Below are 25,230 nucleotides of genomic sequence, written 5' to 3'. Positions count from 1 at the left end.
TCTAATGGCAAAGAAGAAGTTTCAGATTTTTTGGGGGGTGAGGGGCTGGCCTTTTTTGTTCCGCTGGAGAATCCTGCTTGAACGGTGAGCAGGAGCACAACAGACCGTCAAGAAACCACAGCGCCGCGGACAATCGGCCAGATCACGGCGCCGGGAGGGACCGCACCGCCCCGCGGAGGCAAGAGAGCTCGGATATAAAGCCGTATCGCCCTCCAGCCCCACCGCTACTACCTCCAGGGTCAGCGGGCAGACAAGCAACTGGCAGCTATCGCCGTTAGCCTCAACTCCTCTGCGGGTCTGGGGGGTTCTGGCAGGGGCAGGGGGCGGGGGTACACCGAGAAAGGAGAAGCCTACACGCCGTGAGGAGGGGGCTGGAAGTCTGAGACGCTTCCAGCCTGAAGGGGCCGGCGGTTTGGCCACAGCACCCCGGACAAGCTAGCTTGTACCCGCGCGGCTAAGTGAATGGGATGGAGCCGGGACCGTCTGGCGCTGGTAGGTTTATTCTTACTTCAGTGGTTTAACATACTATCAGCCCGGATACCTGAGTTATGGCTGCAGATAGAGGCTGCAGCTGGAAAAACGGGGCACCGGAGCCTGCTGGCCTTGGCGTCAGGGGGATGTTAGAGGGAGGCTTGGTGACAACCCCGTCTGTTGCATCGCAACGTTTACAGAGGAGAGAGTGGGAGATGGAGGGGGCTCTCTTGCAGTCTGCATGCACACCACTTTGTAGAGAGCGTTATTATTTATCTAGATTTACTGCTATGGACAAGCCTTTTGGAGGGCTCACATTATCCTCAGCCATGCGCGGGGGCAGGGAGGTCGTGGGAATCAGGGTGAGGAGGGAAGAGGTAAAGACACAGATAAAAACTAAGAAAGCACAAGTAAAATTGAGAAAAGTGAGAGAATGAATAACAAGAGGTACGTTAAACTAAAATGAAAATAAAATGAAACTAAAACAAGAAATTGCAAGGTAAAGTGAGAGTAGTATGCTTAAAGTGACAGTACAAGCAGCAAGTCAGTGTTAACAGTGAACACCAGACTGATATGATTAAATAAGGCTTTACAATTGGTGAGATTAACGATCGATTAATTGTGATTTTAAAATCAAACATAAAAACTTGCTCATTCCATACAATACCAAATGAGTTTTTTTTTTTTTACTTTTTACTTACTATCAAAGCTCTCAGCCACACATTGCATATACTTTGACAGCGTTGCATAGCTTTTTGATTACTCGACTACATTTCACATGTTTGATTAAATTCTAAACTATTTTTTTATTATTGTTATCATCCCAAGATGAAAAATATTGGTACTTGGTGTTTGTCTGTATTATTGGTGGGATGTGATATTGAAAAATACAGAATATGATGCAAAAATAATCTAAGAATATATTACCATGTTGCAGTATAATATGGTAGCTTATGATAGTATGCGACATGAGATATAATATAAAGTGAAAAATAGTAATATAATATCACATGGAAGCTGGAATAGAACAGAGCATCATATCTAATGGTATAAAAACTGTGTGTAATTCAGTAAATGCAGTGTAGTTGTAGTTAGGGTTGCATCTGCATGAGATCTTCACGTCAAAATAAACATCTCAGAAAATATTGCACTATCACAGTATTACAGAATTATTATTATTATTATTATTGTCATTAAACAGAAGGGTAAGATTTGTTTGAGCAAACATCTTATTTCTACAATTGAAACTGGAAATCCTTTATTGATGGAAGTATCGCACTTTTGAAAATAACTCAAATAAAACAGAGATTCTCCATCCAGTTGCATTTCTTTTCCAGTATCATACATAAGCAAATGCACATCATATGATAACCGTCAACTTAACAACCAGTATATCACTGCAACCCTAATATGGGATACAGCAATATAACATAGGCAGGGATAGAAAAGTGCATCAAATATAACAGTATAAAAACAGTGTGTGTGTAATACAGTACATGCAGTATAGTTTTAGTATGATAGAAATTAAGTATATAACAGAAAATGTCAACATACATTGCAAGGAATACATAATGGGCATAAAATCCAACAGTCCGACAGAGAAACAATGGAGGTGAAGCCCGCCTTCAGGCAGCAGCTGACAGGCCCCCACACAGCAGACCAGCCTCCCTTTTCACTGACAGGTTATGGTTGCACACAGATTATGGTTGTCTAAAGAGTGTTTAACACATTACATGCACACATGAGGGACACAAGCCTAACATCTGCGGAGACAGATGAATTATTAATTTATGTGAAACCAAAAATAATCCTCAGTTGGGGTATGTGCACATCTGCTGTTAGAGTTGACAGAACCTGTTTTTAAAACTTGGTAAGACAGGGAGGCATGCGTGCAGCGCATTACATTTAAATGTGGGGTTTTTCTCTGCATGCTTCATGTTCAGATCTACAGCAATTGGTTATCAGGGCCAGTGATGAGCTTTATTTAGCAGTTTTCTTGAATGACACTGAGGTGTGGAAGCAGCCAATTAAAACACAAACTAGGTAATGCTGGCCTCATGCCGAGGTCTGAAGTCCACCTATTGTGGAAAATGTTGAACTCTTGCATTTATAATACAGCCTTGAATCTGTTCTGAAGAGTTTATATATTAAATCATATCTTTTTGTTAAGAGGTGCTGTTGTGAACTAATTCACCCTGTTAACTGTCTTTGAACCCTCTCTAGATATCCTCTTTTTTTTTTTTTTTTTTACTATAAGTAGGCCTGAAATTACATTGTCAATCCAGACACTGAACCATGTATTCAGTTGAATAGGCTTGTTTTTATTTTTTAGGGTGGGGGAAGGGTCCCCAAGGCCCCTCATCTCAAAGTCTGCTTTGTGTTTGAAGTGTGATTATTCAATGTGCTATTTTCCAAGATTGAGCTGATTGCCATGTTTAGCTCATGGTCAACAGCCAATTATTCAGAGAGCCAAATAGTTTGGCCAAAACAATTGATGCATAATTGGCTGTTCCTTCTCATTCACGTACTTGGCCTGTTGTGATCTCCTGATAAGGGAAGGGGTCTCCTTGTAAACATTCATTACTGTTCCCTGTTTTGAGGCTCATTTCACTGTGATGGATTTTTTCGATTTCAGTCTGTGCTTGCATTTAAGCTGAGTAGTACTCATCCTTTATCATTAGCTACACTTGGGATCTTCTGTTGCCCCCAAAGAGTGTTTGAAAATGTGCTTAAATTTTTCTGTATCGCAGAGCGGACCAAAGGATCATGAAACGGGCAAATTTAGCCATCTTTGTACCAAAGTAAAATGTTCAAAAATGTGCATGCTCCCCTATGACTTTAAAGTAGTCATTCCCATGTGACTCGGGCTTATTGCTTGTTACGTCACTGTGAAGACAGTAAGTAGTGAGTGTCTTCATGTTATGATGCAGCACCAAAGCTCTGCTTTAAGTCTTACCGCCTGGGAAAGACTGCTATTGTCCTGGGATATGTGAAAGCGCTGGCTCCGCTTCTCACCATCTGCCTTCACTGGCATGAGGGCGAAATGTGTGTGTCATTGTGTGAGTGTGCAACGATCACAACTCACTCTAGACACTCAACGTGTTCGCACACATACATGCTCTCTTGTGCATACTGTATGTGTAGTCAACACATGCCTGGTGTCTGTGTTTATGGTGTTTGTCAGATGTGTTGTATCGAGGTGTGATTCCACACACACACACTCACACACACACACACTAAGCAGAGCATCTTTCAGTGTTTTCTGGGTAAAGTTACTGTATATGTCAGTTTGGTATCTCCCGAAGGCTTAGTGAACATATGACTGAGTGGTATGTTTGGATTTCTATAGCAGCTATTTAAAGCAGGGCTTTTCCAGTTTGGGATACACAGGAGCCTTGGCCCAATGTGGGAACACGCTCAGTGCAAGACCAAAACGGCCAAGGTCTCTTCAACATGACCACAGCAGCACCCTGCCTCCTCCCATCTCCTCCAACAGCTCTACACACACACACACACACACACACACACACACACACACGCACACGCACACACACAGGTCCCCTGATATCCATGACAATGCTGTGTTGCCGTGGTGTCTCCATGGTGAGGCTGGGAATGTAGAGGGGGCCCCCTGTGTTTGTGTGTATGAGGGTGTGCGTTCGCTGTAGCAAGGGCGCTCCCTCTGTCGTACACCCGTGAATTTGTGAGTGTGTGTGTGTGACGGAGGAGCAGGGCAGCTGGGGTCTTTGTTGTGGAGGAGGGCTGTTCTCTGGGGACCCAGAGGTTAAGGCACTGGGCCCCTCTCAGGCAGGAGTCACAGTCACATATAGCACCCAGTCTAGCATCCTCTCTGTATTAGACCTCCTGACCGGCTTAGACTTGTTTTTAAGATGTGATGCTGGTATGGATTCTTCTGATGGTGACTTATTATCAGTGAAATTTAAGCTGTATGCTGAAGGCTACTCGTTGCTTTTTTTTATCCCAGGGAAATCCTGCTTTTTAAAACCTTAAAATACAAAAAAATGCTAAATTTACCCCACTGAAAAATATCTGACAAATGAAGTGTATGTTGGACGAGGACATATTTTAGAATGAGACCTTTTTTTAAATGTGAAAAACACGTGTTTAAGGCAACTAATTATTACTTTCATTATCAATATAATCTGCAAATCACTGTCTCAATTTTTTAAATATTCCAAAATTTCAAATCATAGTGGGAAATATCATAATGCATTCTGAGAGCCTTCTTTGACATCTTCAGTATAGCCCTTCTCACACAGAGATTGTACTACAGGGCAGGGAGTAAACCCCTTTTTTGCACTGCCTTTGCATTTTTACATGGAGCCAAACAAGGGCAGCATGATGCTGCTCCAGTTTTTAGATAGAATGCCGGCATCGCAGAGGTGTCGTTTCACACAGCAGCATCTGTCTCAAGTGTGACATACAACATAAGCGCTTTGTAAAAAATGACAATGCCATAACATCACAAAAACAATCTTTTACTGTCTCTGTTATATGGTGGCAGATCTTGTCCTCTGCTCGAAGGGAAAGGAGCTCCTGGACGTGATTTTTTTCCCAATTTGCGGACATTTATGACCGCTGTACTTTGGGTTAGCCACTAATTGCTGCTATCTGCTTTGTAAATCTCCTGTGGTGGGTCGCACCTATAACACATTGCCACACCTGTCCAATACAATAGCCAATAGTCCCGTCCTGCTGCCTGTCCTGTTTACACAGACATCATTTTGGCACTCATGTTATCTTCCGTGCTGGCTCAAAGGTGAGACACCTCTGTCCCCTGATTCTGTGATCATAGTCATACCTTTAACACAGGCGGCGAGGCGTCATAACGGCACGATATGTCTGCCTTGAGGAGGCAGTGTAATAGGGGTTAATGATTAATTTGCTCAAAAGTCCATCAGTTATTGTAAATTTTGGTAATATGTATAACAGGGATGTGATCATAAGCGCAACAAAAATTCATTTGATGAATAATCTTCAAAAATCATTCTTTGCTACATAAATCAGAGTTTTTTCTAATGTATCCCTTTCTCTTTCCCCACCAAAATGTCTCTTTCTATCTTCCTATCCCTCTTGTCTGTCCTCATTTGACCTCATCTGGTTGTTCCTCCTCCTCACCCTTGTGCATTGTCAATAACCACCTCCATCACCTTTTATCTTACCACTTATTCAACATACCTCTCTCCCTTTCCACGGCCCCAAATGCACATTTTGCTATTTAACTGCTCCATTCTCTCTTTTCCTATCTTCCCTCGCCCTCTTCCTCTTCCTGCCTTCCACTGTGGTGTCCACCTATCATGTCCTCTGGCCCCTGCCCACGCTTCCTTCCCGACTTATGCCACATGTCTCGGCCTTCTCTGCCCTGTCCTCTGCTGTTTAAAACCACTTCCTTTGCCACCTCCTCACTTAACTGTTTTTTTAATCTCCTGTGGCGCCTGCCTTGCCTGTGCCTGTCCTCTGCTTTGTCTTGTTCTTCTACGCTCCCTCATTCCTTCTTCCCTTTGCTATGAACCTCATCCCCTCTGTCACCTGTCCTTGTTGATGGCTCCCTACCTCCTGACTGTCCAGTGCCCATGGGGGTCTTCCCCCCACCCCTGCAGCAGGTGTTCCATGCCCCCCGCCGGCCAGGCATGGGTACCGTGGGCAAGCCCATCAAGCTGCTGGCGAACTACTTCGAGGTGGAGATCCCAAAGATGGACGTCTACCACTATGAGGTGGACATCAAGCCCGACAAGTGCCCGAGAAGAGTCAACAGGTAACAGAACATGTGGCGCCTTCGTCTGATCACAGTCATGGTATTTCTTGTATGTCTTGTCTGTGATGTCCCACATTATTCTGAAAGATCAGTGCTTGTCAGTTGTCATGTGTCACCAGTGGTGATTAACTTGTGGCAGCAAGGCATGCATTTTAAGTTGTTAACAAGCAGCTGAAATGTCTGCAGTGGGGAACATTTTGAAACTGGATAATAAAAGCCCAACATTCACTTGTAATCACTAAGTTGTCAGTCTTTTATGAGGCAGCAACAACAGCTTTGTAACAACTATTTATTTATTTTTAAAGGATGATTACGATGTTTTTATGTGGGGGAAAATAAGACAAATAAATCAGGTGCAGATAAAGCAGAGCGCTCAAGTATGCTTTACATAGATTGGTCTTATTAGCTTAAATGTGCTATGTTTGCATCATGGGACTCTGTCATGTAGGAAAACTCATTTTTGATTAGGATGCAGTATAAGAAGATGTTAAGTCATAAATTACTCAAATTGGGGGCAAAAACCTGAACCTTGTGATATGCTTTTGATATTTCCAGGCAATGTTAGATATTTTCCAAAAGATAACGTTATACTCTTTGCCCATACCTACAGTAATTGTTCGTCAGGCATTGAAGAGCAAAAAGCAATGTGAAAAGTCCATGCGTCTGTGCAGAATCAAGCCAAAAATAAAGACTTAAATATCGGCATTTGTGTGCAGCTATCATTTAATGTCTATTGTCATCAGACTGATAGCCGATAGATTCCAATTCTGCTTCTTTGGCACAACAAAGAGCTCACAAAAAAAATAACTGATTATCAGCATAATTGTTAGTGATGAATAAGAGGTAGAGACAGGACAAAAAGGAGGCGTCTTGTACAGTAATGATTCTGGGCTTGTTATTGTGGGAATGATTTCACGAACTTTAATGGACTCAATGATCTTACAGGGTACAAAGAGTCAGATACAAGCACATGAGTTTTAACAGATTTTTAATCAAGGAAAGTAATCCAAAATTCAAATTCAAATCCAAAATTTCACATCTGCTATCATAAGATTCTGCTGGTTTACCACAAACAAACTGCACCAGAGTCCACCTGGGGTGAACCAAGACCCACCTTTTTAAGTGGTGTTGGTTGGGTTGTTTTTTCCGCACCAGATTTCGATTTACAGTTTTCCCACCAGCCCAAATGAACCGTAATGGCCAGAGAAAAGGAATCAAACAAGTTAGTTGAAAAGCACCCTAACTGACTCATGGAAACAACAATTTTGGTCAAGAGCGCTGCAGCCGGCAGCTGTGAAGGCAGTTGCAATGTAATCCTTCAGGGCAATAGTGTACCCTCAATGTACGTCCATTAAAAGCAATCTGTCCTGTTTGTGTCCAGTTAAATCTTGCTTAAGGAGAAGTCTTGTTCTGTAGTCTTGCAATGGTTGATTTGTTGCAGAAAAGCAGTAACAAACTGGCTGGATCAAGCAAAGGGTAAAGAAAAATGTTTTATTTCTCTGCAGGGTCCTTTCCAAGATACTGTCGGATACTTATAATACTTTGAGCCTGTCATGGACAAAAACAAGCAATTTCTAATGGATGTTCATTGAGGATGCATATGCCCCGAGTCGTTACATTGCGGCCCACTTTGCAGCTGCAAGCTGTAGCCCTTTTTCTCAATGCTGGGCCAGTTTCAAAAATTGCAGTGCCCATTAGTCACTTAGACACAAAAGCATGGAAAAACAGGGCCCGGGTTGAAAAATAGCCACGTTTCCCTTTAAGTATGCATGGGTTTCAGGTCATATGAAGCAGGGAGCCTTCTCCTCCTGCAGTAGCTCTGCCACAGTGACCGGACTGGACAGATGGTGGAGTCAAAAGTGAATTTAACTTAACTGACCCTTTCACCTTGGATGATGTTTATGTTGCGGAGTGTGCTTGAAGAAAGCGTTGTATTGGGGCGGCTGAATCATGGCTGTCCGATGCAGGAAAAATCAAAATGGTTGTGTGAAAAATCAAGATAAAGTCGATGATTTGAGATGGTTTATTTGATATCATTGAATCAAATAAATATTCTATAGTGGTTTTCCAATCAACTTTGTGAGAAGATGCAGGAACATGAAGGTATCTTGTAAATGACAAAAAAATAGAATGGAGCAAGTTTATTGCAAAAAAGTAATTCAAATACATTAATTCATTTTTTAAGAGTTTTCCTTTAGGATCCCTTTTAATTATTCAGGTTAGCAGGGATTGTTGTGTTACTTCCTACTTGACTGGAAGCATCAGCATTTTTTTCTCCATGAAACTATTAATCCCTTGACAGTTTTTACTGGCCCCATCCATGTTTTTTTAAAAGCTGTAAGAAATTAAAAACAAAAGAAGCTGCCACTGTTATGATTTGTTAATGTTAGTACTTCGATCCAAGCAACAAACAATACATAAATATAAATGACAAAATTCCTTGTGGAAGTCTGTCTTGCAGCCTTGTTTCGTCATGTTTGATCCAGGAGAATTTAACCTTCTATGAAGGCATGACTGAATTTTTTTTCTTTTACTTTGCTTTCTCTGTTTTAGATTGAAATTAAAGTGTCACACTATGAGGTGGCTGTCAACAAGATTTCATTGGTTATTATCATATTCCATGTTTTTTGTGTTGAGTGGTGTGTCAGTTATCAGGAACAGCCTAAAAGCAGGAAGGATGCTAACTTTGTTTTGTCAGTTGCTCAGTTTGTGAACTCTCAGGATGACTGCCCCGATGTGGCGTACTTACAGCACTGGCCCTTTAGAGAATCATCAGTAATCACATCTGGTGGAGAGATCTGTTGTAAAATGTTGACATCAAAATCAATTTAGAAAACCTTGCTGGGTAGTCTGTGTTTTTTTTCTGCACAAAAATAGCATCTGGCTATTAGAAGGCACATGTTATTATACAAACATGGAGTAGCCATTATTGTTGAGTGTCTTATTTGGACTTGCGCAGCTTTAATAAATTAACAGTTTGTCTTTGCATATTTCCTCAAGACCAAGTAATTACTTTCCTCAAAACCTGAAAGAAATAACTTGACATTATTTATGTCTGTCTATTAAAACAGCCCTGAGCCAATACTAGTGTCCTCATATAGCCTTTCATTCATTTTTTGATTAAACAAGCAATCTTTTTGTTCAAATCCTTGAAGATCTCAGCAGAAAGAAAAGAGAGCGCTCTGTGAGTCCTTGAGCTTTGTTGTTCTAATTAACAAGGATGTCAACAGAAACAAACAAATGAACAAATCAGTAATTTCCTATTTGTAATCGGAGTTGTTTGTTCTGAAAACTTGAAATTCTAAAGAAGACTCCCTGAAAGTTGCGTGTGTTCGTACCAACATCTCTAACGGGACAGGGTCTCTTTTGGTTCGAGGGAGCGAGAAAACGCTTTAAAGAAGGCATGCAAAGGTCAAGCCCTTTGACCTTTTCCTTTCAGAATGACTCCTCATCCCCCACACTTATATGAAGGCCAAGGCACCGTGCATTGAAGGGTGGCCCCCCGCCCATACCCTCGCTCTTTTTGTCCTTGCTTTTCCCCCTGTGACCATGAGATATTGCACCCAACAGCTGCATCCTGCATGATCAATATTCTATCATCTTGAGAGCCCCCCGCCCGCCTGTGATCACGACAGAGCATCCTGATCAGGCGATGCGTTTAATTGGCAGAGTGGGGGCCTCCTCTTGTTTCTGGCGCATGTTAACCCCAAACTGTGTTTGTGTGTGTCTCCTCCTACAGGGAGGTGGTGGAATACATGGTGCAACACTTCAAGCCCCAGCTCTTTGGTGACAGGAAGCCAGTGTACGACGGCAAGAAGAACATCTACACGGTGCTAGCACTTCCAATTGGGAGTGAGAAGGTAGATGTTTGCAGCTTTACACTACCACACCATAATCACCAACTGATTTCTCCTCAGGGATCAATAAAGTCAATCTTAAACCCGGTTCAAATGAGAGTTATTCTATTTCCCTAGAGGAAGAAGGCTTATATTAAAAAAAGCTCTGAATAGAAAATGCTATTTATCTCCTGCAGAGTACATATGACTCTCCCTGTATTCATAACAACCACAAACATCTATGTTTTATGGAACACTGTCTGGTTGGAGACTTCAAGTTTTAGGCTTCTTTATGCAACCTTCAGAACATTAATATAGCAGATAATCACAATTTGCTATGTAAAGATAGAGTGAAGTAATGGCGCCTTGAGCAGAGAGTTAAGTTACGCTCCCCTATGTGCGTGTTGTGATCTGAGTTTGTCTTTGGTTTGTTGTGGTGAGCTGATTCAGCCATGCATGCATGTTGGTGCATGAGTGTATCCCAGTCGCCTGCTTATTGCCACCGCTTTGCACTGCATTCATACAGCGGTGACTGCTGATATCAGAATGATGTCACTGGTAAACCGTATCACCCACCCTCCTGGTTAATGCTGTTTGATTTGTCAGCACTGTTGCCATTTAGTGCTGTTTATGGATGCTAGTAGGCATATTTTGTTATGTTAAGGCAGAGCCAGGCTAGCGTTTTCCTCCGTTTTCAGTCTTTATGCTAAGCAAAGCTAATGGGCTGCTGCCTGCCTTACCTAGGCACGGTGCTTTTGAACCACGCTGTAGTGCAAAATACCTTCTTGAATAATAAATCCTGTACGAAGTACAGTTTCTGGTATGCTTTCTGCTTTTCTTGCTAGCACGTCTTCATTTGATTCCTGGTTACTGTTCTCCCTCCCCTGCAGCCTTGTTTTTTTACCTCTCCTCTCCGTTTCTGTCCTTTCCTATTTCTCCCAGGTGGATTTTGAGGTAACCATCCCAGGTGAGGGTAAAGACCGAATCTTCAAGGTGTCCATCCGTTGGCTGGCCAAAGTGTCATGGCGCCTGCTGCAGGAGACTCTGGTCAGCGGTCGGCTGCAGGTCCCCCTCGACTCGGTTCAAGCCCTGGATGTAGCCATGCGTCACCTGGCCTCTATGAGGTACAGCACACCACAGGAACCCTTTCTAGACACAAACACACATACATACACATACTGCAACACCCTGTCACACTCTCTGTTTAGTTGGATAATCTGTTATATGCATGTTTATCTTCAAAGCAGATCGGAAAGTCATGCTCTTGTCAAGCGTGCAATCTAGCAAGGTTCACTGGGTTGTTCCCTTCACATGCATCAGACCGTCATAGCTCCAGGGGTCAGGGCCACTAAACAAAAGTCGTTAGCTGAGACCTGTGTGAAAGTGTTCGCTGAACAATGCTGAGCAGAGGAATAATGATAAAATTGGCTTGAGGACTTGACCTGAAAATGGTCAAAAAAAGAGGTCTTTGAGCCACAGTTTGTGAAAAAGTAGTCGCTTCAGTGATGATGTTTCTCATTTATTGTGTGTGTTCAGACAAATACGCCACTGTTTCTTGTTTGTCCCATTTTAGGGGTATTCCATGCAGTTTTCTTGTTTTGTTCAAATCTTTGTATGAGTTGACTTACTCTGAATCCACATGAGATGACAACTTTACAGGATATGAAGTCACTTTGAGGTCATGCTTTGAATCAAGTCCATTTTTTTCTGCAAATTCATCATTTTCACCTCCCCACCTCCTTCTCCAATTAGGTACACTCCAGTGGGCCGTTCATTCTTCTCCCCACCTGAAGGATACTACCACCCACTGGGAGGGGGGAGGGAAGTCTGGTTTGGTTTCCACCAGTCTGTGCGCCCCGCCATGTGGAAGATGATGCTTAACATTGATGGTGAGTCAGTGAAGTGAGCGAACGTGTGTAGTCAGCCAGTGATCTCATTGTTTTTTACTGACATTGCATGACTGGGCACAAACAGACATATTGTTAGGTCAGAAATGGTGAGAAGTAAAATTTTCTCTGGGACCAAAGAGTATCTAAACCGCCAGCCATTGTATGATTTATAATTCTGATATCATAAATATAGGCTTGTAATATTAAATTGGCTTTTGAAAACACTTTAAATGTTGATATAAAAACTCAGAGATGAAGTTCAATTGCTCTTCAGTGACCTGGATGGATGTATTGCTGTTCTCTGTCCCCCTCTAGTGTCTGCCACGGCCTTCTACAAAGCCCAACCTGTAATTGAGTTCATGTGTGAGGTTTTGGACATTCGCAATATTGACGAGCAGCCCAAGACTCTCACTGACTCGCAAAGGGTCCGCTTCACCAAGGAGATTAAAGGTGGGCGACTGTGCATTGTCATGCCGCTGTCTCCAGTTCTTTGCTCACGCCTGATTATTGTGCTTTGTTATTTCATGAGAAGCACTTTTAATTGTCATGTCTGTTCCTCTGTATCTGATGGTGTTAATTTTTACTTACATCACTTTTTTGTTGGTATTACCAGGCCTGAAGGTGGAGGTGACCCACTGTGGCCAAATGAAGAGGAAATATCGAGTATGCAATGTCACCCGACGTCCTGCCAGCCACCAGACGTAAGTACGCAGACAGTATCGAATTACTAATCACATAGTCTTATCTATCTTTATGCAAATATCTGCATTTGTAGAATATCCCCAAATTGGCCCTATGGATTCTTATATTCTGTTCAGATATGAATAATCAATTTGCCATAGAGATAATCTCATAGCTTGTTTTGACCAAATAGTGCCAGGTACGAGGAGCTACAGGAGATATTTTCAGGAAGTAAAATATGAACTACAAATTCCCCTTTTTCACAATCCTGTTATGATTCCATCACATCTGAAGAATAAAAAAAAAGCAAGTTGGAGAAGTGACGCTGATTAAAAAATGAAGGTGCTGTTTGAAAGGCATTTTCACACATGAGAACAACAGAGTCATCCTGTTGTTCTCTGTAGTTACTGTTGCGTGATACTGTTTGAACGTCTGTCTTCACAGTCGACACTCAGCACTGTTTTTGAAAAAAAAAAGTGCTCACTGGCCTTCTTGAATGTTTCTACTTCTGTCTCTCTTTACCCGCCAATTATTTGCACCTGGAACTCTGCTAGAGGATCTATATTAATCCCTAGTTCTTGCTGTTGAAAAAGGCATGTTGAGTCCCCGATTTCCTCAAAAGGTTCTCGACTACCTGGTTAAGTGTCTGTGTTGGGTACGCCTCATCACAAAGTAACAAAGATTCATCTTATAAAAACAGTTAAATTATAGTTCGACAGATAAGACGTGGGAAGAGAAAGTAAGAAAAGATAAAATAGCTTTATGTCTTTCCAAAAACATGGGAAGAAGGCAATGAGTTTACATAAGGAAAAAGGTAACGCCTGCACACTTACTCCATGTCACACAAGTTAATTGAAGACGTTTCAGTCTTGCTTGGATCTTTGTCAGGTCAAATGAGGACTGTTAAATTGATGTGTGCATAACTACCCTCTTTCAAAAAGGCAATGAGCAACAAAAGAGGAAATGACTCCAAAATTGACAAGAAATTACTAAAAAATTACAAGAAATTTGCTTGAAAATTTGTATATAAAATAAAATAATAATAAAAAAAAATTTAAAAAAAAAAGAAAGTTAAAAAAAACCAAGGCAAACAAGATTCTTTAAAAAATCTGTAACATAATTTTTCTCATGCAATATGATAATTAGAAATATGTCCTTTCCCTAATAATAAACTAATAATAATAGTAATTTTTAAAATCTAAATCTAATTTCTTGCAAATTGTGGTTGCTCATTGCTTTTTTCCCCATGTTTGTGAAAAAAAGTAAAAGTTTTAAAAGTTTTAAATATTTGAGAAAGGCATCTAAATGCAGCACAAGAAGGATGATATTGCTCCAGGTTTCAAAGAGTTAATATCACCCTCTTTTAGGGTTTTGTTCAACGTGAGGATGTAATTTTAATATGTTACCTTGGAGTCTGACACGTTGTGATTGTCATTTTCGCCTTTCAACATTTTAACATGAACTTGGATGAATCAGCTGATCGGGAACTGGCCAGTGATGCATTGCAATGACAGTGACATTTGTTGGTATAAGGTCACTGATGTGTCACACACTCATGCCCTTGCAGGAGTGGTTCCACTCAAAATCTCACGGCAAAGCAAACGTCTTCATCTTTTTATTTGATCACACAGTAGTTTATGTTTCTCGTCTTTTCTACCAGGTTTCCCCTTCAGCTCGAAAGTGGGCAGACAGTAGAATGTACAGTGGCCCAGTACTTCAAGCAGAAGTACAACCTGCAGCTAAAATACCCCCACCTACCCTGCCTACAGGTGGGGCAGGAGCAGAAGCACACCTACCTGCCTCTGGAGGTAAGGAAGGGCTCAAGGATGAATAAAGGGCTGTCCATACCAAGAATGATAACTATACGGATAAAGATGTGAGCATCCACACTCATGAACATTCTTTGTACCTACCTCCTGCTGTGTACAATTCAAGCACTTTTGTAGGAGAGTGAATAGTTTGTTTGATAGAAACTCCTGTGATAGCCACGAGGGGTTCATTCTCCTTGACAGTTGGCATTAGGCTACTGCAGGTCAAGCTAGATAGCCTACCATCTAGTGTTGGCCATTCATAACCGTCTCCTCATCTCTATTATTAAAAAACACTTCTGATTCTGATGGTGTGTCTGATTGCATCCTGGTAGTGTCTTTTAGACTGTTTTATGATCCAGTGGTGCAATTTTTAACCTCCAAATAATATCGCTGCAGCTGTTGTTATTATAGTTGTGATGCGGACTCCACAATACAATTAAGTTAGAACTGTTTTTAACATTTTTAGTTGCTGGTATAGTTATTGTTCTTGGTCTGGACAGCCTTTAACTGTGATACGATCACTAAGTGTATCATTTAAAGTTTTGATTATTGTTTTATGTACACCATATGCACTGACTTAAACACTGTTTTGAGATACATCCAGGATTAGCTGATGTGAATAACCAGTGTTTACACCCCAGTGGCTCTTGATTTACTCTTTCAGGTGTGTAACATTGTAGCAGGTCAACGATGCATCAAGAAGCTGACAGATAATCAGACCTCCACTATGATCAAAGCCACAGCTCGCTCTGCACCCGACAGACAAGAGGAGATCAGCAGGCTGGTGAGTTGGAGAGACTACTGGTGTAACAGCAGTGAATAGAAGTGTGTGTAAGACTTAGTGATTTACAGTGTAACAGACACATAGACTTTGAGATATGATGGATGGTCCTCCACTCTCCGCAGATGAAGAATGCCAACTTCAACCTGGACCCGTACATCCAGGAGTTTGGGATCAAGGTGAAAGATGACATGGCTGAGGTGACGGGCAGGGTGCTTCCAGCCCCGATCCTGCAGTATGGAGGACGGGTAATACATGGTTCATTTATTGTCTTTAAAAAGAAATTAGATTTTGAGTTACGATGGGAGAGGGTTGAAGTAGGGACAGCGTTAGTTGCATTTCCCCCCACACACACAGTAGCATATATATTTTTGCAGTAGATCTGACCTGATTTGGTTCAAATTTCTCTTCTCTGCTTCTCTTCCACAGAACCGTGCCATTGCGACCCCCAACCAGGGAGTGTGGGACATGAGGGGAAAGCAGTTTTATAACGGCATCGAGATCAAAGTGTGGGCGATTGCCTGCTTTGCCCCCCAGAAACAGTGCAGAGAAGAGGTGCTCAAGTAAGTACTAATGAGGAGTAACAGTGGCAAGTCATGGAAGGGAATTAAATCATTTTCCCCCCACAACATTCTTTGGCTGTTTTGCATTGAAAAGTGGTGAGTCACTAGATCCACTTTTAATGTTGCTGCTAGTAAGAGACAAAAAAGTGCATCCACAGTGCCATATGTAGCTTACATTTGGTATGAATCCCTATAACACGGGGATTCATTTTTTGATGATATAATAAATAATATATCCTCCCGTACGAAACAATGGTTAAGTATGACATTTATTGCTGAATTGTGTCTCATCTACGCTGTTTTTCTTTCAGGAACTTCACAGATCAGCTGCGTAAGATCTCTAAGGATGCCGGAATGCCGATTCAGGGCCAACCGTGTTTCTGTAAATACGCCCAGGGAGCGGACAGCGTGGAGCCCATGTTCAGACACCTGAAGAACACCTACTCTGGACTGCAGCTCATCATCGTCATCCTGCCGGGAAAAACTCCTGTCTATGGTAAGCTATGTTATTTTTTTCTCCTTTATATACAATCTGTCATGATAAGAGTCTGTACTTTTGGAGTCAAATCGAATCAAAATTCCATATTTTTACTCTTACCTGTATCGCTAGATAATACCTCAGGAGACATTAGCTGTAAAACTGTCTGCCTTCTCTCTAATATAGATGTCACTTGGCTTGTGATGCTCAAACCACAAAAAAACATTTAAAAAACTCAATAGCAGTGCCTCTTTCAAAAAAGTCATCACCCAGTTACTCATGACAAACCACAGACCTTGCTGTGAGCAGTTTCATTTAGGAACTTGTTTCTCTTTACTGAACTACACTCACCAGCTGTATCACCAGGCAGAAGGAAGCACTTCCTTCTGCCTGGTGATGCGGTTGGCGGGTGTAGCTGAAGTTCCTCAGTCTGAAGAAGAGCATCACTGGAAATGTACTAATAAATTGCACTTCAGGAAGCTACAGTGCATGGACCTTTCTTCATGTTTAATTGTTATCTCTGAGCATTTGGTCCAGCAACTGCCTCAAACTGTTTTTGGGTGTGCGTGACTACTATGCTTTTTGTGCCATTTCCAAACTGTCAATGTAGCGGAGGTAAAGCGTGTTGGGGACACCCTCTTGGGCATGGCCACGCAGTGTGTTCAGGTGAAGAACGTGGTGAAGACGTCGCCACAGACGCTCTCCAACCTCTGCCTCAAGATCAATGTGAAGCTAGGAGGCATCAACAACATCCTGGTGCCTCACCAAAGGTGAGCTTTTCTTTGGGCTGCTTTTGTATTAGTTGTCCACATTAATGGCAAGAGGACAAAAGTGAGAATGTTAATAATGCTACAGTTACATTTATAAACACTGTGCAACCTATCAATGCCAGACTACTGCCATGGATCACTGCTGTCCATAGAGCTGCAACAATTAGTCGATATATCGATAAATCGATAGAAAGAAAATTAACTGCCAGCCATTTTGACAATCAATTAACTGTTTCAGTCAAACATTTGCTGGCTCCAGCTTTTTTTAATAAGAAAATTTGCTGCTTTTCATAATCATTTATGATACTAATCAAAGACTCTTTAGGTTTTGTGGCTGTACAAAAGAAGCCATTTGAAGATGTTATTTTGGGCTTGTTAAATTGCAACGTGCATATAATTATAACTGTCTCATAAAAAGTTTGTCATATTTATGAATCTATTGACTGAAGTGGCGGCTGCAATATGAACAGCTAAGACACAGTTTTTTTATTGTTCATTTGGTCTCCCTACTAAAAATGTATTTGTTTTCTCTTATTGCAAAAATGTACACGTTACAATCAAAGTTTTTGAATTCCTCAAAGTCCTGCTGGATGACACACTGTATTTTGACCCATCTCAGCATCGCAGCCTGTGATGATGATGACATAACTCGTCAAAATCTTCACTGCTTTTATGAGCATGTGCAATTTGCATCTCTTCCTCTGTTCACTCTCTCAGGTCAGCAGTGTTTCAGCAGCCGGTTATCTTCCTGGGAGCAGACGTCACGCACCCCCCTGCTGGAGATGGCAAGAAGCCCTCCATTACTGCTGTGAGTCTCAGATATAACACCTTCATTAAAGAGCCCTAGTTCATCACAATGTCACACAGGCCACTTTTCAAATGAGGGCGTGTTGTTTTAAATTGTGTGTAGGGGACTTTGGAGAGCTTTTGTGCTCTGGCAACTTGTCGAGGACATTTACCAGTTTTAATTATTATTTAAAGACTAAATTATTGCTTAATTGATCAAAATAAAGTCTCTATCTAATATTTCTCTAAAACTGCCACCAAGACACATTAAAAGAAGAGAAATTGGCTTTTGAGACACAGATTTTTGTTGTGAAAAATATTGACTTTCTAGTTCAAGAGAACTTTTTTCTTTGACTTCAATATAGTCAGTTTTTTATGGTAGTGACCATAGAGGAACAGCAGCTTGAAACATTTAACTTGGTGGTGTATCTATAATAAGTGGCAGCCAAAGTCATTAATTTATACATTTCACAGAATTTATCTGCATAAATGTCCTACAGGTTCTGTCCACTGCTGCTGTTTGTGTTAGACGCAGCAGCTCTGTGCCAACTCCGACACACAGATGGCTAAAAAAGCATCAAAACAAGAACAATGGATGGTTGCCAGCACAGGGATTTGAACCTTTTTCTCTTTTTCTATCCCTTTCAAAGCCATAAAGACATATTATTCATTTATAAGTAGTTATGCATGGTAAAAAATCAAAATAATTGTTGATAATTGCCACAGTGTAGCATCACTGATGGCAGTCCAGATGCTAAGCTGGCAGGGGCACTCCTTTTTATAGGCAAATCAAAAAACAACAAGGGCATGTAAATAATGCAAATGACCTCAAGATGTCATAGAAAAGCAAATACACAGTTGTTGTTGCTTGGTGACGGTGGCAGTAGGAGGCTATGGCGCACAGCATTGCTTGTAAAGGAAGAATCCTGCAGCCAAAAGCAGTATGTTTGAGGCAGAAGAGCTTTAACACCTTCAATATTTAACATAGATGAGAGGTTAATTAAAACACTGTAGGGCAAATGTCATCACATTCAGTTCATGTGAGCATTTCCTATGAATTGGACTGTTATAGTATCATTAATGCACAATAGAAATTAGATGCTATTGTATCACCTTGAGCTGTGGTAATTTAGGATAGGCTTTTGTAATTGATTTTGGCATTTTCATTAAAATCATCACAGCCCTAATTTACAGTTTTAATAAGTATTGTGTGCTAAGGCAACAATAAACAAGCAATTTAGCCTGAAGAACTGTGAAGTGAACTGAAGTGCTTTGTTTTGTTTCTTCTCTGATACGTTAGATCAGAGGCAAACGCCCTGCACTGGAAGTCTGTCATGAATCTGCAGTCAGTCTGACTTTTCGTTTTTGAATCGGATACACAATAAGTGAAGCTGAGCGAATAAAAAGAACGTAGCAAGAGAGGAGTTAGTGAGGGATAAAGGGAAACGAATGGCTCATCACTGACTCACATTCAAGAAGGAAATGACGTCAACCCTCGTCCTCCCTTGACCTCAGCTCAGCTGTGGTTGGCTGTGTTGTTGCCTAGCAATTATGACAAACCCTCGAGTCACACGTAGAGAGGATGGGAGAGGAAAGTGGGCCTGTCTCGATTCTTCTGACTGAGGAGAAAACTGGCGAAAATAAGGACTGTAGTGAGCGGAAGAATTTGACAAAAGGAAAATATAATGATGAGTCTCCCACACTTCCCAGTGGTGGCCTCTAGGGGACGCTAACATACAAATATACACATGCGGACAAAGGACTGAGAACAGTGGATTGAGATGCAGTCCAGTAACATGACCTTCTGTGTTTCTCTATCATACATTTGATCAATGCTTTTATGCAAAGCAACTTATAATACCCAATGCATTTTTTCCATATGTGTTACTGGTGGGAATCAAACCACTTATGCTGACAGTGCACTGTTACACTCTGTCAATCCCTTCCTGCCCTCTCTTCCAGGTGGTAGGCAGTATGGATGCTCATCCCAGCAGATACTGTGCCACAGTGCGAGTCCAGAGACCCAGGCAAGAGATCATTGAAGATTTGTCTTACATGGTGCGTGAACTGTTAATTCAGTTCTACAAGTCGACCCGCTTCAAGCCCACCAGGATCATTTTCTACAGAGATGGAGTTCCTGAGGGACAGCTGCCGCAGGTAATGTGGCGTCATGGAAGTCAAAACTGAAGGGAGTTCTTTCATGGTTGATGTACTAATAGGGCTGGGTGATATGGAGGAAATCTTTATTTGACCAAAGATCTCTATTGACATTGCGACGATATTGTTGGTTTGACTGTTGGTGCTTTCTAAAAAAACTTTTACACTATGAGAATTTTGATAAATAATCATTCAAATTGTGGATATAATGACTAAGTGGGTAAAGTCAGTTTGAGCAGTCTGGTAAGTTCAGAAAATTACACCATTTTACTGTAATGCAGCCTTTAAAACCAGGTGTGTTAAAGCTGATTATGCTTCGGGGACAAGGAGTAATAAAAATGAAAATTAAATCAGTGAGAAAGAATCAAGGGAAACTGAAGTAAAAGCAAAAAAAAGGACTTTAAGAACAATAAAGAAACAGGATTACAAAACGCTGATCTTAATTGAAAACTACCTTTTCAAAAAGTGCTAGTAACCCAAGAAGTCCACAAATTAAATATTAAATCAACCCGGGATTTTAATAAACATTTTTGAACCACAATTTAAGCAGATCAAAAACCATCCAACACACAGTCTACATGCCTGCTGATCAGCCCACTGGCACTAGCTGCTTGGCTCCTCAAACCAAGCCACCAAAGGAGGGGGGGCACCTGGAGACACACAAGAGATACACACAAGGAAAAGTCAACACTTATGATGTTACGATATCCAAATTCTAGGACCAAATCTAGTCTCATATCACGATAGCAATATAATATCAGTTTATGATGCAATGCTGTCAAAGTTAAAACATTTTTTTATAGCTAGAGTGCTAATCAACAATGTTCTTGTGCTTAGATTCTCCATTACGAGCTCCTGGCCATCAGAGATGCATGTATCAAGTTGGAGAAGGACTATCAGCCAGGCATCACCTACATTGTGGTGCAGAAACGCCACCACACACGCCTCTTCTGTGCTGACAAGTCTGAACGGGTAAGCTTTCTATTTTCTAACATTTTTTATTTTTAAATTCTTGTTTTTGCATGTTTAATAATGATCATCTGGTGTGTTTTGCTAGATTGGAAAGAGTGGGAATATTCCTGCAGGGACTACAGTGGACACCAGCATCACTCATCCCTTTGAGTTTGACTTCTACCTGTGCAGCCATGCAGGCATACAGGTAATAATAACTGAAACAGAGCGTTTTGGTGCTTATAATAGGAGTAACAGCCTTTTCCCCGTAAAGTCATCCTATCACATTAAATTGTTTCCCACGGCCAGTTATTTGAGTATGTTTCATCTCATTTGTTTTGCCTTGTCCCCGTCTCCAGGGTACCAGCCGGCCGTCTCATTACTACGTCTTATGGGACGACAATCGCTTCACGGCTGATGAGTTGCAGATTCTAACTTACCAGTTGTGCCACACTTACGTGCGCTGTACCCGCTCAGTCTCCATCCCTGCGCCAGCCTACTATGCTCGTCTCGTGGCCTTCCGTGCCCGCTACCATCTAGTGGACAAAGAACATGACAGGTTAGTGTGGTTATGAAAGATGCTACACAGGCTTTCGCAGATGCTGATTGCTTGTAATATGTTTTTTTGTTCCCAGCATTCTCTGGACCCACGGCAATTGTAAATTTCCAGTTATGTAATATATTAATGGTTGTCAGTCTAATGAGCTTTTCTGTAGCACTGTTGGGTTTGAGAAACGGTGCTATTGATGGCTTTATTATGGTAATCACACATAATGGATACATACACACTGATATGTTTTTGTTTTTAAGGCATAACTATTGCTACATCTAGGCCTAGCATCCAGCATTTTGGAACTGCTGAAACCGAAACCTTTAAAAACACAGCTGACTCTGTTTTAGTTTCAAAACTCTTCGGTTGCGCTTCAGTAAAAGACTTTTGGAAACAATGACTTAGACACATGTTTACTTCCTGATAGGGTCCTATCAGTCTCAGCTTGTCACGTCAACTCGTTATAGCAAGGTCTACATACCTTTTTGGGATTTTTATCCTTCTTGTTTGGGCAAAGTTATTCCTTTTCCATTGCCAACACTTTCTTCAGCGATAGATAACGCTCCCTGACAGTACCGCTCTAATTTGTTGCTGAATTTTGCTGTCATTTACGATACAATCTGTTTTTTTCCTCCTTGACATCCTTACAGTCATGTTACTTTTAGAAGCAGTTCCACCTTGCAAATTGGTTCAAGCAGAGAAATCCCTTGTCACACTTTTAGCCATCTGCGTAATATTTTCTGCAGCTAAGCAACCAGTTGCAGAGGAGACAATCTGCTTTCTGTTTATACTGGAACACGCATCCCTAGTGTAAAAGAATGGTCTTGTGATATGCGTTTTCAGTTGTGTTATTGTGGACAGAGGTTCATTCTGAAACGCTGCTAAAACGCCTGTATGCACAGAGATCTTTTTTGTTTTAAGACAGTGTTTTAAAATGGAAATATATTAGTGTGGTTGTAGCTTAAGTGTCACCGATACTTTCTCTAAAACTTTTCCCCCTGTCATCACTCTGCAGTGGAGAGGGCAGCCACGTGTCTGGTCAGAGTAACGGTCGGGACCCCCAGGCGTTGGCTAAAGCTGTTCAGATCCACCACGACACCCTGAGGACCATGTACTTCGCCTGAGCTACACCAACTATCACCACCATTGACCCCTCCCACCTCATTTCTACCTGAGTGGGCCCACGGCTCACGACCACCTCATCCCCATCCCTTATTCCCAATGACTGCCCACCACACACACTCCACAGACCTGCCAGTCATTCACCAACATCCGAGAAACAAACAGCCCTTCACCTGTAAACACAGACTCTACAGCCTCATGCACTCAAAAGGTTATGAATATTATTATTATTGTCATTTTGTTGTTTTTACTTTACCAGGACTATTGCTCTTTTTATGTTGAATTTTTAAACGTGGTATTATGATTATGTAATTGTATTGTACGCTACCTTCACACTCCTGTGTATGTAAGTATGCAATACGGATGGGAGGAAAGTAGGCGATGAAAAAAAAAAAAAAAATTCACAAAAAAACTTTTTTAACTGCCACCACAATGCTGCCTCTCTACCCATCCGAATGCCGGATGCCAGTGTTCCAAGCCCCTTAGTGTGGGGGTCCTCCAGAGGGTGGTACTGGGCACGCACACTTACATATATCATTTTATCGTTATCATGAACTACATTCATGTTTTTAATGTTTTTGAATAATGTTATTTTTTTAAACGGCCTTGAGGAGTCTGAGGTATGGTACATTAGCACTTAGTGTTAGCATGTAGGTGCCACCAGTCCTGCACATAAGAGTTTGTTAGTACTTGTGAGGCTAGTCCTCTGGTCTTTCTTTTAGCAGAGACAGAGAGAGCAGTTGTAGCATATCGTAGATACAGGAGAGAAGTCCTGCCGCACTCTCTGTGCTGGTTGGTCAGTCCCTTAGAGATTTAGCCTATAGAGGCAAGCTTAGCATAACAATAGAGGGACCATTTGCATAGAGTGTATCAAATATACTTGCACCCCATGCACCTAAACCAGCATTATTAACCAGCCAAAAGTAATGCCAACCAATGGAAAAGGGGCACTTAAACAGGAAGATAATCTTTCATTTCTGTATGCGATGCTCTTTTAGGATTTACGAGGCACTTTTTTATTTACTTATTGATTTGTCTTTCTTCAGAATGGTGAGACTTGCCTGTTCGGAGGCTTGACACAGACTAGTTTGAAGTATTCACACCCACACCTGCATAGCTTTCAGAACAAAGAGGTAACTACGGCAATAGGCAAGGTCAACACTCCTCTGTAGATTTGAATGCAGGCAAATATGAAGTCTGTGAACACTTAAGTGCTGCAAAGCTGAACTTGCATTCAGCGACCGACCTTGCTACGATCATTCTGCACATTCCAACATGTATCAGTGGAGATGACGCCACGCAGTGCACTCTAAACTTCCACCCATGCACTTCTTTGCGTACCTATACACACACCTATCCACATTTTTACACAAAGCTCTTCCCTCTGCAGGCATTTACAACTCATCGCCTGAATAGCAGAAGCACACGCATCTCTGCCCTCTCCGTCTCTTTTCTAAGCATGTAGAGACCAACCTCTTCAAATGCACTTGTTCATTAATTTCCCTTCAAGCCAAACTACCACTCCTCATTCTTTCCATCATCACCTTCTATCCTCGCTGACTATTTTAAAATCTCACACCTGCAGCATCCCCTGCCCCAATCCCCTAGCTTGTGTTAGCCAATCCCCATTGGTGCTCTGTGTGCATGGGCGGCACAGATAGGGGATTGCTACATTGAACAGGACGGGCCACTATTAATGTTACATAATATGCCCTGCCTTTACATAAAGTCACTTTCTGGATTTATGGAAAAAAATGCATGTAATTATTTTTATGACTGGATATTCTGAGCCACCTTATTTTGGTTTCCTTAGAGGTAGGAGCCTTTGCGCTCACCACTGCCTGTCAGTTGTTTTGCCTCGATTGTGTAATGGTTATAAAGACTGCTTTTTCCTTTGTCATTATTATTATGAATATTGTGACTAGTGTCAGAGTGTATCCTCAAGAGGGCACTGTGGAGACGGTCTCAAAATTCCACCTCAGTTGCCCTTTAAGCGCCTCAAATCTTGTCTGATGGCCAGAGCCCCTTTGAGCTGAAAGGGATCAAAAGATAAGAGATCAGATGAGTTTGATTTTTAAATCATGTTTATTAACTTGCATAATCAAAATGCCTTTGTACACCGTTTTACTGATCCTTCATTGTGTCCAAGGTGATTTGTATATATAAATATATAATATTAACCTGTTATGTATTTTGGCTCACCAGTTGCCGGGCCTTTCACAGTTGGGGCCAATGTTTTACCCCTCATTCTGTGCTGGGAAAAAAAATAGAAAAATCAGTCAGGGGGCATTTCCCAGTACCACTGAAACCAGATGCAGTTCTTCACTCACTGAAGCCACAAAGCACCTTGCAAAGGGGGGAGACAAAATGGCAGTCACCCTGGAAATGCATCATGTGGACACTGGAGAGTTTACTCCTCTCCACACAGCCTCACTGTCTGACTAAGCAATATTGAAGCCACTGATCAAGAACAGTCCTTGTCATAGCACTTCCCAATAGATTTGAATGAAAGGACATGGAAGCATATTATTTTGGCTCTGTATGTGATAGTATGGGAACTCTGTTGGGGCGGGTTATTTTTTAAAGAAAATAAAATTGTTTTTTATTA

The 25,230-nt window shown here is 41.5% G+C and overlaps 1 protein-coding gene across 1 annotated transcript; it reads left to right on the top strand.

The window, feature by feature from the left end:
- On the top strand, positions 1 to 25,230 carry ago1 (argonaute RISC component 1). Its single transcript, XM_042489218.1, has 19 exons — positions 1 to 492; positions 6,061 to 6,247; positions 9,987 to 10,107; positions 11,026 to 11,207; positions 11,836 to 11,972; positions 12,288 to 12,422; positions 12,586 to 12,673; positions 14,314 to 14,461; positions 15,129 to 15,248; positions 15,371 to 15,493; positions 15,675 to 15,808; positions 16,120 to 16,304; positions 16,897 to 17,056; positions 17,774 to 17,864; positions 19,805 to 19,999; positions 20,837 to 20,971; positions 21,057 to 21,158; positions 21,310 to 21,509; positions 22,516 to 25,230. The coding sequence occupies exons 1-19, from the start codon at positions 468 to 470 to the stop codon at positions 22,622 to 22,624; spliced, it is 2,577 nt and encodes an 858-aa protein (XP_042345152.1). The 5' UTR covers positions 1 to 467; the 3' UTR covers positions 22,625 to 25,230.

The sequence above is a fragment of the Plectropomus leopardus genome, chromosome 7 (assembly GCF_008729295.1).
Source record: "Plectropomus leopardus isolate mb chromosome 7, YSFRI_Pleo_2.0, whole genome shotgun sequence".
NCBI classification, from domain to species: Eukaryota; Metazoa; Chordata; class Actinopteri; order Perciformes; family Serranidae; genus Plectropomus; species Plectropomus leopardus.
This window is presented reverse-complemented; position numbering and strand designations above follow the sequence as displayed.

Bases quoted from the DNA above. Each gene is read 5' to 3' on its own strand.
- ago1 (XM_042489218.1), top strand. From the start codon at position 468: ATGGAGCCGGGACCGTCTGGCGCTG. The intron at 493-6,060 runs GTAGGTTTATTC...CTGACTGTCCAG, and splicing joins GCCGGGACCGTCTGGCGCTG to TGCCCATGGGGGTCTTCCCC. The intron at 21,159-21,309 runs GTAATAATAACT...CCCCGTCTCCAG, and splicing joins GCAGCCATGCAGGCATACAG to GGTACCAGCCGGCCGTCTCA.